This window comes from Trichechus manatus, unplaced genomic scaffold (genome assembly GCF_000243295.1).
Source record: "Trichechus manatus latirostris isolate Lorelei unplaced genomic scaffold, TriManLat1.0 scaffold00052, whole genome shotgun sequence".
NCBI lineage: Eukaryota > Metazoa > Chordata > Mammalia > Sirenia > Trichechidae > Trichechus > Trichechus manatus.
The window spans coordinates 12,857,768-12,872,064 of NW_004443988.1; the positions used below are offsets into that span (position 1 = coordinate 12,857,768).

Genomic DNA, 14,297 nt, shown 5'->3' on the forward strand with positions numbered 1-14,297 from the left:
TTCTTCTTTGTCTTATCATATATAAATAATACTAATTTATTATTACTTATTCTAACATTCAGAGCATTTATTCCACTGTCCACTAAGTCCTCTCACTGCTATTTCATGGTTCTGTACTTGTAAGGAGTGTTTTATTGCTCCTCATAGTATTTACATTACCAACAACATACCTGTATTAGTCCATGCCAATAACTGTAGCACTTAAATTGATTCTGTGCATAAGTGCAAGCATCTGACAACTCATTATGTCTTCTATATGTTGTCAAGCTAGAGCATCTCCATACTGAAAGATCTATTTTTTTATTATAAATCAATTTTATTTCTCCATGTTATTACAATTAAGGCACTACAGTTTTTTTAAAAAAAAAGTGCTTATTCATAAAATTTTATTTTAGTATAGTAAAAGGAAATACAACACAATTTTTGTTTTAAAAAATTAGTGGTTTGTCTGATTGGGTTTATAACCATTGCCCTAGAGCAACAAACAACAAAGTCTAACTAAACTTTAGTATCTGAGAAAAAACATTCAGTACAACAAAATGTATTCTGCTTTGTAACCAGCTACTTCTTCATTAAGTTAATACATACTGTACTCCTAACAATCAAGCGAAAAAAGCAATACCAGTCTTACAGACAGTGAGGGGGGAACACAAATTCAAACAGATAATATTACGCACATCAAATCCATGAGACAGATGACAATATACATAGAAGGTAAAGGCTTTATCCAAGCCACACATCACTAAATGAACATATGAAGATACCATAAGATACCCAATGAAACTATTCAAGGGAATATAACTTAGAAGGCTGGTTTACTGTTTTGAGTTTTACCACAGTTGATTAGAATCAATTTCTTCCTATGTAATTCTGTAAGAGGGGAGGCCACTAAATGAATTATTATTTATTACATAGGAAATACACTCCCATGGTTTAAAAAAGTCAAACATTACAAAATGGTAAAAAATAAAAGTTTCTCATTATTCTAGTTATCCAATGTTAACAGTTTCCAGATTCTATGACTAACACAGGTATGTCATATGCATGTGTGCACATTCATACACAGAAATTATCACAATTAGGATCATACTGTTACAGATTGAAATGTGTCCCCCACCAAAATATGAGTTCTACATCCTAACCTCTACACCTGTGGTTATAAATCCATTTGGGAATGGGATGTCTTTGTTACGTTAATGAGGCAGGATTAGTATCAGGTGTACCTTGAGTCAATCTCTTCAGATACAAAAGAGATTAAACATGCAAGCTAGGAAGCAGAGATGGGGGAAGAGAGATGCCAAACCACACTAAGATCCCACAAGAGCAACAGCTAAAAAGACAAGGACCTTCCCCAGAGCCTGCACAGAGAGAAAACCTTTCCCTAGAGCTGGAGATCTGAATTCGAACCTCTAGCTTAGCTTCCTAAACTATAAGAAAACAAATTTCTGTTTGTTAAAGCCTTCCACTTGTGGTATTTCTGTTATACCAGCACTAGATAGCTAAGACACATACTATGCATACTTCTGTACAATCTGCTGTACACATTTATTATGTAAATAGAAAAGATCTAGCTCATCCTTCTGTAAAGGCTGGAAAATTCTCTAAGATAATGGATGAAATTTTAATTTAAACAGCCTCATACTGATTCAAATACGTAAAAAGTAGACTGAGTGCTTACTATGTGCCAGGCTATGAATACAGCAGCAAAAATACCTAAACATTATTCCTGCCCTCATAAAATTTAACTTCTAGTAATAAAAAAGTAAACAGCTGAGAAACATGATTTGTCAGATAGTGATAAATGCTAGAGAGAAATAAAATGGTAGCAAAGAACACAAGAAACGCTCGCATTGGGGGATGTTATTAAAATACGGTGGACTACAATGACAGGGCTCTAAAATACATAAAACAAACTCTTTAACAGCCTTGGAAAGAGAGAGAGACAGCTCCACAGTAATAGTAGGAGACTTCAACACACCACTTTCAGTGAAGGACAGAACATCCAGAAAGCAGCTCAATAAAGACACGGAAGATCTAAATGCCACAGTCAACCAACTTGATCTCACAGACATATACAGAACATTCCACCCAAAAGCAGCCAAGTATACTTTCTTTTCCAATGCACACAGAACATTCTCCAGAAAAGACCACATATTAGGCCATAAGGCAAGCCTTAACAGAATCGAAAGCATCAAAATATTACAAAGCATCTTTTCTGACCATGAAGCCATAAAAGTAGAAATCAGTAACAGAAAAAACAAGGGAAAAAAATAAAACTGAACAAGACCTTGCTCAAAAACTACTGGGTTACAGAAGAAATTAAGGATGGAATAAAGAAATTTACAGAATCAAATGAGAATGAAAACACACCTTTATCAGAACCTTTGGAACACAGCAAAAGCAGTGCTCAGAGGTCAGTTTATAGCAGTAAATGCACACATCCAAAAAGAAGAAAGGGCCATAATCAAAACATTAACTCTAGAATTTGAATACAAAGAGAGCAGCAAAAGAAGCCCTTGGGCACCAGAAGAAAGCAAATAACAAAAATTAAAGCAGAAATGAATGAAACAGGAAACAGAAAAACAATTGAAAGAGTTAACAAGACCAAAAGCTGGTTCTTTGAAAAGATCAACAATATTGATAAACCATTGGCCAAACTGACAATAGAAAAAGAGGAGGAATCAAATAATGCAGATAAGAAATGAGATGGGCAATATCACAACAGACCCAACTGATACGAAAAGAATCATAACAGGATACTATGAAAAACCGTACTGTGACAAATTTGAAAACCTAGAGAAAATGGACAAATTTCTAGAAACTCACTACCTACCTAAACTAACACAAACAGAGGTAGAACAACTAAATAAATCCATAACAAAACAAGAGGTTGAAAAGGTAATTAAAAAAACTCCTAACAAAAAAAAAATCCCTGGCCCAGATGGTTTCACTGGAGAATTCTACCAAACTTTCACAGAAGAGATAACACAACAACTACCAAAGGTACTTCAGAGCATAGAAAAGCATGGAATACTCCCAAACTCATTCTATGAGGCCAGCATAACCCTGATACCAAAACCAGGTAAAGACACCACAAAAAAGAAAATTACAGCTCAATATACCTCATGAATACAGAAGCAAAAATCCTCAACAAAATTCTAGCCAAGAGAATTCAACAACATATCAAAAAAATAATTCACCATGATCCCATGGGATTTACACTAGGTATGCAGCAATGGTTCAACATTAGAAAAACAAAGTAATCTATCACATAAATAAAACAAAAGAACCACATGATCTTATCAATTGATGCAGAAAAGGCATTTGACAAAGTCTAATACCCATTCATGATAAAAACTCTCAACAAAATAGGAACAGAAGGGAAATTCCTCAACATAATTAAGGGCATTTATACAAAGCCAACAGCCAACATCATCCTAAATGGAGAGTCTGAAAGCATTCCCCTCGAGAACGGGAACCAGACAAGGATACCCTTTATCACCACTCTTATTCAACACTGTGCTAGAGGCCCTAGCCAGAGCAATTAGGCTAGAAAAAGAAATACAGGACATCAAAATTGGTAAAGAAGAAATGAAAGTATCTCTATTTGCAGATGATATGATCTTAGACACAGAAAACCCCGAAGAATCCACAAGAAAACTACTGGAACTAACAGAAGACTTCAGCAAAGTTTCAGGATACAAGAGAAACAGACAAAAATCAATTAGATTCCTTTACACTAACAAAGAGAATCTTGAAGAGGAAATCACCAAATCAATACCACTAACAATAGCCCCCAAGAAGATAAAATACTTAGGAATCAATCTAACCAGAGACGTAAAAGACCTATACAATGAAAACTACAAGACACTACTGCAAGAAACCAAGAGAGACCTGCATAAGTGGAAAATCATACCTTCCTCTGTACAGGAAGACTCAACATTGTGAAAATGTCAATTTTATCCAAAGCGATCTATAGATACAATGCAATCCCGATCCAAATTCCAATGGCATTTTTTAATGAGATGGAGAAACAAATCACCAACTTTAAATGGAAAGGGAAGAGGCCCCAGGTAAGTAAAGCATTACTCAAGAATAAGAACAAAGTGGGAGGCCTCACATTACCTGATTTTAGAACCTGTAATACTGCCTCAGTAGTCGAAACAGCCTGGTATTGGTACAACAACAGATACACAGACCAATGGAACAGAACTGAGAATCCAGATGCAAATTCATCCACCTACGAGCAGCTGTTATTTGACAAACACTCAAAGTCCAATAACAGGGGAAATGACAGTCTCTTTAACAAACGGTGCTGCCATAACTAGATATCCATCTGCAAAAATATGAAGCAAGACCCATACCTCACACCATGCACAAAACTTCAAAATGTATCAAAGACCTAAATATAAAATCGAAAACAATAAAGATCATGGAAGAAAAAATAGGGACAATGCTAGGAGCCCTAATACATGGCATAAACAGAATATGAATCATAAGTAACAATGCACAAACCCCAGATAACTGGGAGCTCCTAAAAGTCAAACACTTACGCTCATCGAAAGAGTTCACCAAAAGAGTCAAAAGACAGCGTTCAGACTGAGAAAAAATTTTTGACTATGACAAATCTGATCAGCATCTAATCTCTAAAATCTACAAGTTACTGCAAAACCTCAACAATAGACAAATAACTCAATTAAAAAATGGGCAAAGGACATGAACAGGCATTTCACCAAAGAAGACATTTAGGCAGCTAACAAATACATGAGGAAATGCTCACGAGCATTAGCCATTAGAGAAATGCAAATCAAAACTACAATGAGGTATCATCTCATCCCAACAAGGCTAGCATTAATCCAGAAAACACAAAATAATAAATTTTGGAGAGGTTGTAGAGAGACTGGAACACTTATACACCATTGGTGGGAATGTAAACTGGCACAAACACTTTGGAAATCGATTTGGCGCTTCCTTAAAAGCTAGAAATAGAAGTACCATATGATCAAGTAATCCCACTCCTTGGAATATATCCTAGAAAAATAAGGGCCGTCACACAAATAGGTATATGCACATCCATGTTCACTGCAGCACTGCTCACAAAAGCAAAAAGATACAAGCCACCTAGGTGCCCATCAACGGATGAATGCATAAACAAATTATGGTATATTCACACAATGGAATACTAACTATAAAGAACAACGATGAATGTGTGAAACATCTCATAACATGGATGAATCTTGAAGGCATTAGAAATAGTCGCAGAAGGACAAATATTGTATGAGACCAGTACTATAAGAACTCAAGAAAAGTTTTAAACACACAAGAAAACATTCTTTGATGGTTACAAGGGTGGGGAGGGAGGGAGAGGGGTATTTACCAACCAGATAGTAGAGAAGAATTATCTTAGGTGAAGGGAATGACAGCACACAATACAGGGGAAGTCACCACAACTGGACTAAACACAACCTAAGATGTTTCCTGAATACAACCAAACACTTCCAGGGACAGAGTAGCAGGGGTGGGGGTCTGGTGACCATGCTTTCAGAGGACATCTAGGTCGATCTGCATAACAAAGTTTATTAAGAAAATGTTCCGCATCTCATTTTGATGAGTGGCACGTGGGGTCTTAAAAGCTAGTGAGCGGCCATCTAAGATGCATCAATTGGTCCCAATCCACCTGGAGTAAAGGAGAATGAAGAACACCAAAGACACAAGGAAAGTAGTAGCCCAAGAGACAGAAAGGGCCACATAAACCAGAGACTCCATCAGCCTGAGACCAGAAGAACTAGATGGTGCCTGGCTACCACCAATGACTGCCCTGACAGCGAATACAACAGAGTCTCTGACAGAGCAGAAGAAAAGTGGGGTGCAGAACTCAAATTCTAGTAAAAAGACCAGACTTAATGGTCTGACTGAAACTGGAGGGACACCGGAAGACATGGTCCCCGGACTCTCTGTTAGTCCAGAACTGAAACCATTCCCGAAGCCAACTCTTAACATGTAGATTATTCTGGACTATAAGACATAAAATGATACCGGTGAAGAGAGTGCTTCTTAGCTCAAGTAGGTACATAACATTAAATGGGTAGCTCCTGTCCGGAGGCGAGATGAGAAGGCAAAAAACGGGCAGAAACTGGTTGAATGGACACGGGAAATCCAAGGTGGAAAGGAGGAGTGTGCTGTCACATTATAGGGAGAGCAACTAGGGTCACATAACAATGTGTGTATAAACTTTTGTATGAAAAACTAACATGAACTGTGAACTTTCACTTAAAGCACAATTTAAAAAAAAAAAAAAAATAGGGTAGACAAGGAAAGCCTAACTGAGGAGGGGGCATTCGTGCACGTATCAAAAAGAGATGAGGAAGCAAGTCCTGGTGGATATCTATGGGAAGAATGTTCCTGACAGAGAAAAAAACAAGTCTAGATGCAGGAGCATGCCTAGTATGTTCAAAGAACAGCAAAAAGGTCAACACGGCTAGGTCAACAAGAGCAAACGGGACAGAAGTAGTACGTAAGGTCAGAGAGGCTGTAATGGGACAGATAATTTATAGCCTTATAGGTCATCATAAGGGCTGTGGAAGAATGAAAGCAAAAAGGATGTTACTGAAATAATACAGAAGAAAGATGATGGTAGATTGGACTAGAGTAGTAAAACTAGGTATTTTTAAAGTAGATCTGAAAAGATTTACAAATGGATTTGGACTGGAATATATGAGGAAGAGAGAAGTAAAGGATGACATTAAGGTTTCTCATGTGAGAAAATGGAAAGAGGTTGTTGCCATTTACTAAGATGGCAGAACTGCAGAAGAAACAAATCTTAAGCATCCAGGAAAATGCCATAATAAGTTCTCTTATATACAGAGCACTATATCCAAGGCTTCATTCAGTTCTAGGAGTTTTGGAGACGTTTCTGGGTGGTGCAAGTGGTTAAGCACTCGATTGTAAGCTGAAAGGTTGGCAGTTGGAACCCACTCAGCAGTACCTCGGAAGACAGGCCTGGTGACTGACCTGGTTCCAAAAGGTCACAGCCTTGAAAACCTCATGGAGCAGTTCTACTCTGCATACACAGGGGCTCCACATGTCGGAATCAACTTAACGGCAACTAACAACAACATATACCTGTGGAAGGCAGTGGTGGTTCAGTGGTAGAACTCTCGCCTGCCACGTGGGAGACTTGGGCTCAATTCCTGGCGATGCATCTCAGTCACAGCCACTACTCATCTCTCAGCGGAGGCTTGCATGTTACTATGATGCTGAACTGGTTTCAGCAGTTTCCAGATTAAGAATGATTAAGAAGGCCAGTCAATCTACTTCTAAAAATCAGTCAATGAAAACCCTACGGATCCTGTCTGATCTACAACTGATCACGGAGATAAGCACAGGACGGGACAGCAATTCATTTCCTTGTGCATGGGGTTACCATGAGTTGGAGACCAACTCGACGACAGCTAATAAATATATACCTCACAAATAACAAGGTTTTATCAAGAGAAAAATATAACTTATTAAGTCCTACATGTACCTGAAAGTTGTGGAAATGTTTAGCTAGATTAATTATGCACTTTTGAAAGGGAGGTAAAATGTCAAGTTAGGTCACAGTTGTAACAAATCCTTTGGTATTACTTAGTTTAATTACATTTAATTGTATATATAGATTATGTACATACCAGCCACTGCTGCCCATAAACAAATACATGATTTTTGGCGATGTCAACTCTATCCCATGCCAGTGTAAGGATAAGCTGGTCAAATGCTGATGCATTAGTGCCTAATTAAATAAAGAAAATAATTGAAAAGTTCAACTAATTTATCTCCATTAAAATGTGAACACTTATGAATTCTCCCCACTCCCCTTTAATTAACTTACATAGCTGGTGTCAGCCACCATTCTGAAGTAGCCTGCCCCAGAGAGAAAAAGTTACCCAGGGTCGAGGACTTTTATTTTCCGATTATGGAAAGCTCATTGCAAACCATTCAGAATGCAGAAAATGAGAATAAAACAAAAATCATCTGTTTCTGTAACAGAGACATTACTGACTGTTTAGATTCTGAAAAAATATTCTTTCAAGTGGATAAGCTCATACAAATACTTTAAATTATTTACTCAAAATTAGGATCATACCATACAAAGTGTTCAGTAGCCTGCTGTATGCACCTTAACATCACATCTTAGATTAGATATACCTTATGTAGATTACCACTTCTTAAAGGAGAGCTGCAATTTATTTAACAAATTCTCTACTTAGCGAATATGCAGATTATTTTGATTTTTTTGCTGAGTATATTTTTGTGCATGTTTGATTATTTAAAGAGAATGATTTTCTAGAAGTAAAATTGCTGGGTAAAAAGATACATACTTTAAGGTTTTTAATATACTGCCAATTATATTCCAGAAAGGTTATGCTACCTCATTCATCCACCAGGAATGTAAGAATGGCCATTTCTCCATACACCAGTAAGAGGGAAATTTTCTACTGTTGTTTTAATTTACTTTTATTACTAAATTGTTCACTATCTTTCCACATTTCCTCCCCATGCATGTGTATTCTTCAGCAAATATCTTTTACATAAATTCTAACTTATTCTTCTATAAGGTATTCATCTTTTTAATAACTTATAGCCACTCTCTGTGATCTTTCCAAGTTATTTGTTCCTTATTTGCCTCTTCTATAAAATGGGAAAAATAATAGGAAATATACATCTTAGGGCTGTCACAGGGATAAAATGAGAAAACAACATAAACCACAAAGGCACAGTGGTTAGCATACAGAAAGTATATGGCAAGTATTAGTGCTCTCTTTTCATTTTATTTTTATATTTTCATACCATCCATTTATTGATTTTCTTCTTTATGGTATCTGGGTTTCCCATTACTTACAATCTTTTGGTCCCAAGATAACAGAAATATATTACCTTATATTTTATTGTAGTATTTTAAAAAACTGTGACCTACTAACAATATAATCTGGTCTAATATTTGGGAGATCCTTGTGAATGACAAGACAGTGCCGGCTTGCTCGGCTCCTGCCTACATCACATCATACTTAGACTTTCAGGTACCTGGATGGCACACCATTCTAATGCCTAATTTTTGAAAAGATTTTTCCCAGTATTATTGTATCAGTTTCATGTCTTGGCAGCAAAATGGGAGGGAAAGAGTTCAATGCTTGCATGTGCATCAGCCTCTCAGTCCTACAAAATATGATTAGTTTTCTTTTCACATTTTCCCTTCAGAACAAAAACAGTGTGTTGCAGAATACTATGTTTAATTTCTATCAACAAATATCTTAACAGATTTAAACACTAATTTTTCAGCTGATTAAGAACAGAATACATACTTAATACTTTTTAATTATTCACTTGAAATGAAATACATTCTTAATGGGATAACTAGATGGTTATGGCGGCATAAACCCTGCTATGAATTTTAAAAAATATATTCTACAAGTTAAAAAAACAAAAAGCCTAACTTACTGCCAAAGAAGCCATCATTGTGTCCTTCACAAAAGAAAAAAATTACTGAAAAATTTACTTCCCAAGCATTTAATCAAATTAAAAAGCCCTATCTTATGTAAATAGGCTATAAATTAAAGATCTTACAAATAAAAGCATTAAAAATCTTACCTTTTAGCAGTGCAGTAAGTATTGCTACATCTATATCTTGATGTTCATCTGATCCAATGTGGAAAACAGTGATCTATTTAAAGATTATAACATTATGCCACTGTATTTTTAAAGATAACATATCATAAAACAGAAAATAACTTCGAACTACATGGGAGATATATATATACTGTTTTAATTTTTGGTCAAAAATGGCATTTCAAACCTTTCCTCCCCACCGCACCCCAGAAAAAAAAAGAAAATTTAAAGATCTGGTTTAATTTACCAAACAAATGGCAGGTTATTCAAAACGTCTAGCTTTATATTATATTCATTTTTTGACCTACGTTACATTCCTTACTAAAATATAAGCAATTTATGCCTGAGGTTATGTGTTACTCATCAAAGTAAATCCTGCTGTTCCTTTTACAGTATGAACACTTATTTATTCTAGTAATACAGGCGTTATTGAGAAATGTCTGTTTTGGTCAATCCTTTTACAGAAAATTTTCTTTAAATCATTTGAAGGTAACATCATTACAGAATTTTTGTTTAATAACATTTTTCACTGAGTAAAAGATTATTATAACTCCAATACAAATTTTTTAATTCACTTCATTTCACAGTGTTCAAACACTGGCAATGAAAGAAGATAGCAAATCAGATCATGGTATTATCCATCTACTTAGAGTTGTTTAAAAATTTTATCTCTGAAAACTTAAGCCCATTTAGATGACTGAAACTAGGTAGCACTGATCTTTACTTTTCACAGGCCTGAGCACTCACTACGACTAAAACTGTTTAAAAAATTTTTCCAAAAAAATTTATCAGAGAAGCCACTAACAAATATGTAGAGTTCTTCCTTGATACTGGACATAATCTTTTCAGATCTAGTTATGAAACATTTCCTAAAACAGAAATATAAATATACTGGTCAATACCATATAAAAGCTACAATCCTTCTTCCATGATCTCTCTCAGCTTGTACAGAACAATAAATGACATCTTCACATAGTTAAAAAAGAATTAAAAATTTAAAATCCAACTTAAAAACAAAAATATTTCACCAATTTAGAATGTGCTTTGAATGAAAGAAAAAAGCCTATTCTGCTGAGATCTACTTACAAGTTCCTTTTTTTTCATGCACTCCATCAGTGTTTGAAATAAATGAACTGCTTCACTCTGGCCAAAATTAAATGTTTTTTTGATAGTTGAAATAATATCAGGCTCTGCTGCATCAGGAAGACTCCTGGGTTAAGAGGAAACATACTTAATCCACTGATTTAACCTTCCATTATTTATAGGATTTAACATGAAGTGCACGCAGATCTCTGCAAGACCTTTAAAGATACTGTACTAACATTAAATACTTGACCCTAAGTAGAATTATCTTCTTCTCTAGGACACACGATAATTGAAAAAAAAAAGTGATTTTTCTCTTTGTATTACTTTATGAAAATTTTTACAAGGCATGTGTTTTTACTGTTAAGTACTCTCAAATTTTGTAAGACATTATGTAAAGAGAATTCCAATATATTGTTATATAAAACAGTACTTCAGCAAGATGTTTTAAACATAAACACTCACATTTTAATTTAGTTTTTTGAATGAGTAATGTATTTACATGGTTCAAAAATATAAAATAATATAAAAATTAAACAAGACACAGATGTGGCAACAAGTATTGCACCACTTAAAGGATTTTTAATTTTTGTTTCTAAGATCTTTAATTTACACACTATTTATATAAGATGGGGCATTTTAATTTGGCTAAATGCTTGGGAAGTGAATTTTTCAATAATTTTTCTTTGTGAAAGACACAGTGATAGTTTTCTTTGGCAGTATGTTAGGCTTTTTTTTTTAACTAGTAGAATATATTTTTTAAAGTTCATAGCAGGGTTTACACCACCATATCCATCTAGCTATCCCACTAAGAACGTATTACATGTATTACATTCTTAATTGACTAGAAAATACAAAATATAAAAATATGAAGCCACAGTGAAAAGTTTCCTTCCCATCTACCCAGTTCCCATCCCAAACCTCTTTAGGAACTATTATTAGTGTGTATAACTTTACAGAATCTCTTTATATACATATCTACAAATACTTGTCTCCTTTTTTTTTTTCTCCATAAAAGGTAGCACAATATACATTCGATACGCAAATCTTCCTTTTTCCATGTATATATTTTGGTAATCTTCCCAAGTCTAATACACAGATACCATCCTTATTCTTTCAGCTATAAACTTAATTGTGGAAATGGAATCACTGTGCGGAAGTACCATAATTTATTTATCTAGACTTCTTCTGATGTTTTATTTCATTCCAATCATTTACTATTATAAGTAACAGTTTAAAGAATAACTTTATACATACATCATTTCACATATGTACACCTGTAGGATCAATTCCCAGAAGTGAAACTATTGGGTCAAAAAATATATGCCTCTAACTCTGACAGATCTTTTTAAACTGTCCTCTCTGAAGGTTGTTATATTTTAACTCCTTCCAATAATAAATGAGACAGGCTATTTTCTCAAACCTTACCAAAGTATTATATTAAACTTGGTATTTTCATGTTCATTAAACACTGAAATGAATCCAATATTTTCAAACCACAAGCCTCTTTACATGAAGCTATTAAAACTTTGTTATTAAAAGAACACACAAATTACAGATTGAAAAATATTTGTTATACACTTATATTTGTTACACTCATCCACTTACCCTCCTTCTTCAGTTTGTTTATAAATATATGCTAGTAGATCTGCAGCTCTGCCTGTTCCTTCACATACAACTACTGGAACAGGAGGACTTTCCTGAAGGTATTCTAAAACTGTGAGGATAACATTGGGCCCACCCTCAAATATGAGTGCCATCACAGGGACACCTTGGCCAATTCCTAAAACAGGTAAAAGTTAAATTTAAAAAAACGGCAAAATTCAGTTAATTTAATCTTACCATTCACTCAATCAAACAAACAAAACTAAAACATAATTTCCTTTAAGAATAAGTGCTGACATCACTTTAAGCATTCAATGTGATACCAGTCTGGCAAAAATAAATTAAATAATGAATAAATTACTTTTTCTTTGATAAAACTTTAAAATCCAATAAATAATACACACATCAAAGAATTCATATACTCAATGAAAAATAACATTATGTTGTTTATTTTACTAATCGAACTCTTTAAAACCCCAATTTTTGTTTTTAAAACACCCTGTACTGCGATGAGAGAATATATTTCTGAATTGTAACTTATGCTGTGACTTCACCATTATCTAAATGCACTGTTGTGTAAATTTTGTACTTTTATTTCACTTTTTCATGGCATTCACCTTCTTGATGTCCTAGGGTTACAAAATTTCTTCTAATTAAAATAAAAATCTAAACGTTGAACCAGAAAGACTGGAAAGGAAAACCAGTCTCAAGAATACCAACTTTCAAGATACATCTGCCAAAAGAGTGATGCCTGCACCTTTTATGAACTTTAACCAAGCTAATTCTTACTTTGTGACAAGTGATTTTCTTTTTTATTTTAATTTTCAATCTTCAATTTCAAAGTCATATACTGGAATATACGACACATTCAGAATATTTGGCTAAAATGAGGTTGCAATGACAACAGTCAATCTTTCTTACTTTGGCCTCAATACCTGAGTTATTACCCTTTTTGGCCTCAGTCTTCTTTTACTTAAAAAAAAAAAAAAAAAAAAACCCAAATCCATTGCCCTCGAGTCAATTCCAACTCATAGCAACGCTGTAAGACAGAGTAGAACTGCTCCATAGGGTTCCCAAAGAGCGGCTGGTGTATTTGAACTACCAACCTTTTGGTTAGCAGCAAAACACTTAACAATTCTGCCACCAGGGCTCTCTTCTTTTACTAGGTCATCTTATTTTGTCTAAGGTCAGCCATTCTTGGTTGTTTCATATGCTGTCTCCCTGTGTAATGAAGAGCACTTCAAAGAACATTCTGACGCCTTTCAGAATGTTGCTGGCAATTAATACAGCCCAGAATAATTTCAACAGTAACAAATTCATAAATTCCCTTACTAGCATGAATTCTTTGCTGATTAATAGTTTTTTCAAGTTCTCTTCTCAGTCTGACTTCTGCTCCATATTTTCCAACAGTGCCATCATCCACCAATATGAAATGGGAATGTAGATTATTCAGAACATTCAATTTGCTCAAGGGGTTCAATAAAGTTTGATAAGGAGCAACCACCTAAACACAATGGCAAATGTAAGAGTTAGTGGGCAGGATTACACATAATTTAAAACAAACTTTAAAATAAGGTGTAAATAAAAGAGGTAAAATTCTATTTTACATATGTAAACAAGCAAAAAATGTTAAAGACTATATAAAAAGGACAGACTATTAAGCAACTGAACTTAATCAATGAAGAACTAAATTGTACAATTTTATTTAGATTCTCACTGAAAAATTACATATTTCATCATCACATGCAAAAGAAGAAACAAACAAAATCAGCAATTTCTTTTCAATAGTCTCTTGATAAATACCTATAAGCAATTCAATTATCTTTAACTTACTAAATACTAGCATTTGACTCCTACTCTTAGTGACAAAATAAATTCTAAATGTCATGCAATCATTAAAAATTTTAATTGCAAAGACTGGCACGATATAGAAAAGGTGTGATATAATGCTATACAAAAAAATG

The 14,297-nt window shown here is 34.5% G+C and overlaps 1 protein-coding gene across 7 annotated transcripts in view; it reads right to left on the reverse strand.

The window, feature by feature from the left end:
• The window catches only part of TRPM7 (transient receptor potential cation channel subfamily M member 7), a 176,138-nt gene that overhangs the window by 102,663 nt on the left and 59,178 nt on the right, over window positions 1-14,297 (reverse strand). For all 7 annotated transcript variants that reach the window (XR_002824320.1, XM_023732465.1, XM_023732467.1 and 4 more), the window contains 5 exons: window positions 13,666-13,837; window positions 12,337-12,511; window positions 10,732-10,855; window positions 9,628-9,700; window positions 7,671-7,771 (listed from right to left, as the gene is read on the reverse strand). Coding sequence is in view for 6 of the 7 variants with exons in the window: in XM_023732465.1 (XP_023588233.1) it covers window positions 7,671-7,771; window positions 9,628-9,700; window positions 10,732-10,855; window positions 12,337-12,511; window positions 13,666-13,837 (645 nt within the window). In the remaining variant the exon portion in view is untranslated. The remainder of the gene's footprint in view (window positions 1-7,670; window positions 7,772-9,627; window positions 9,701-10,731; window positions 10,856-12,336; window positions 12,512-13,665; window positions 13,838-14,297) is intronic.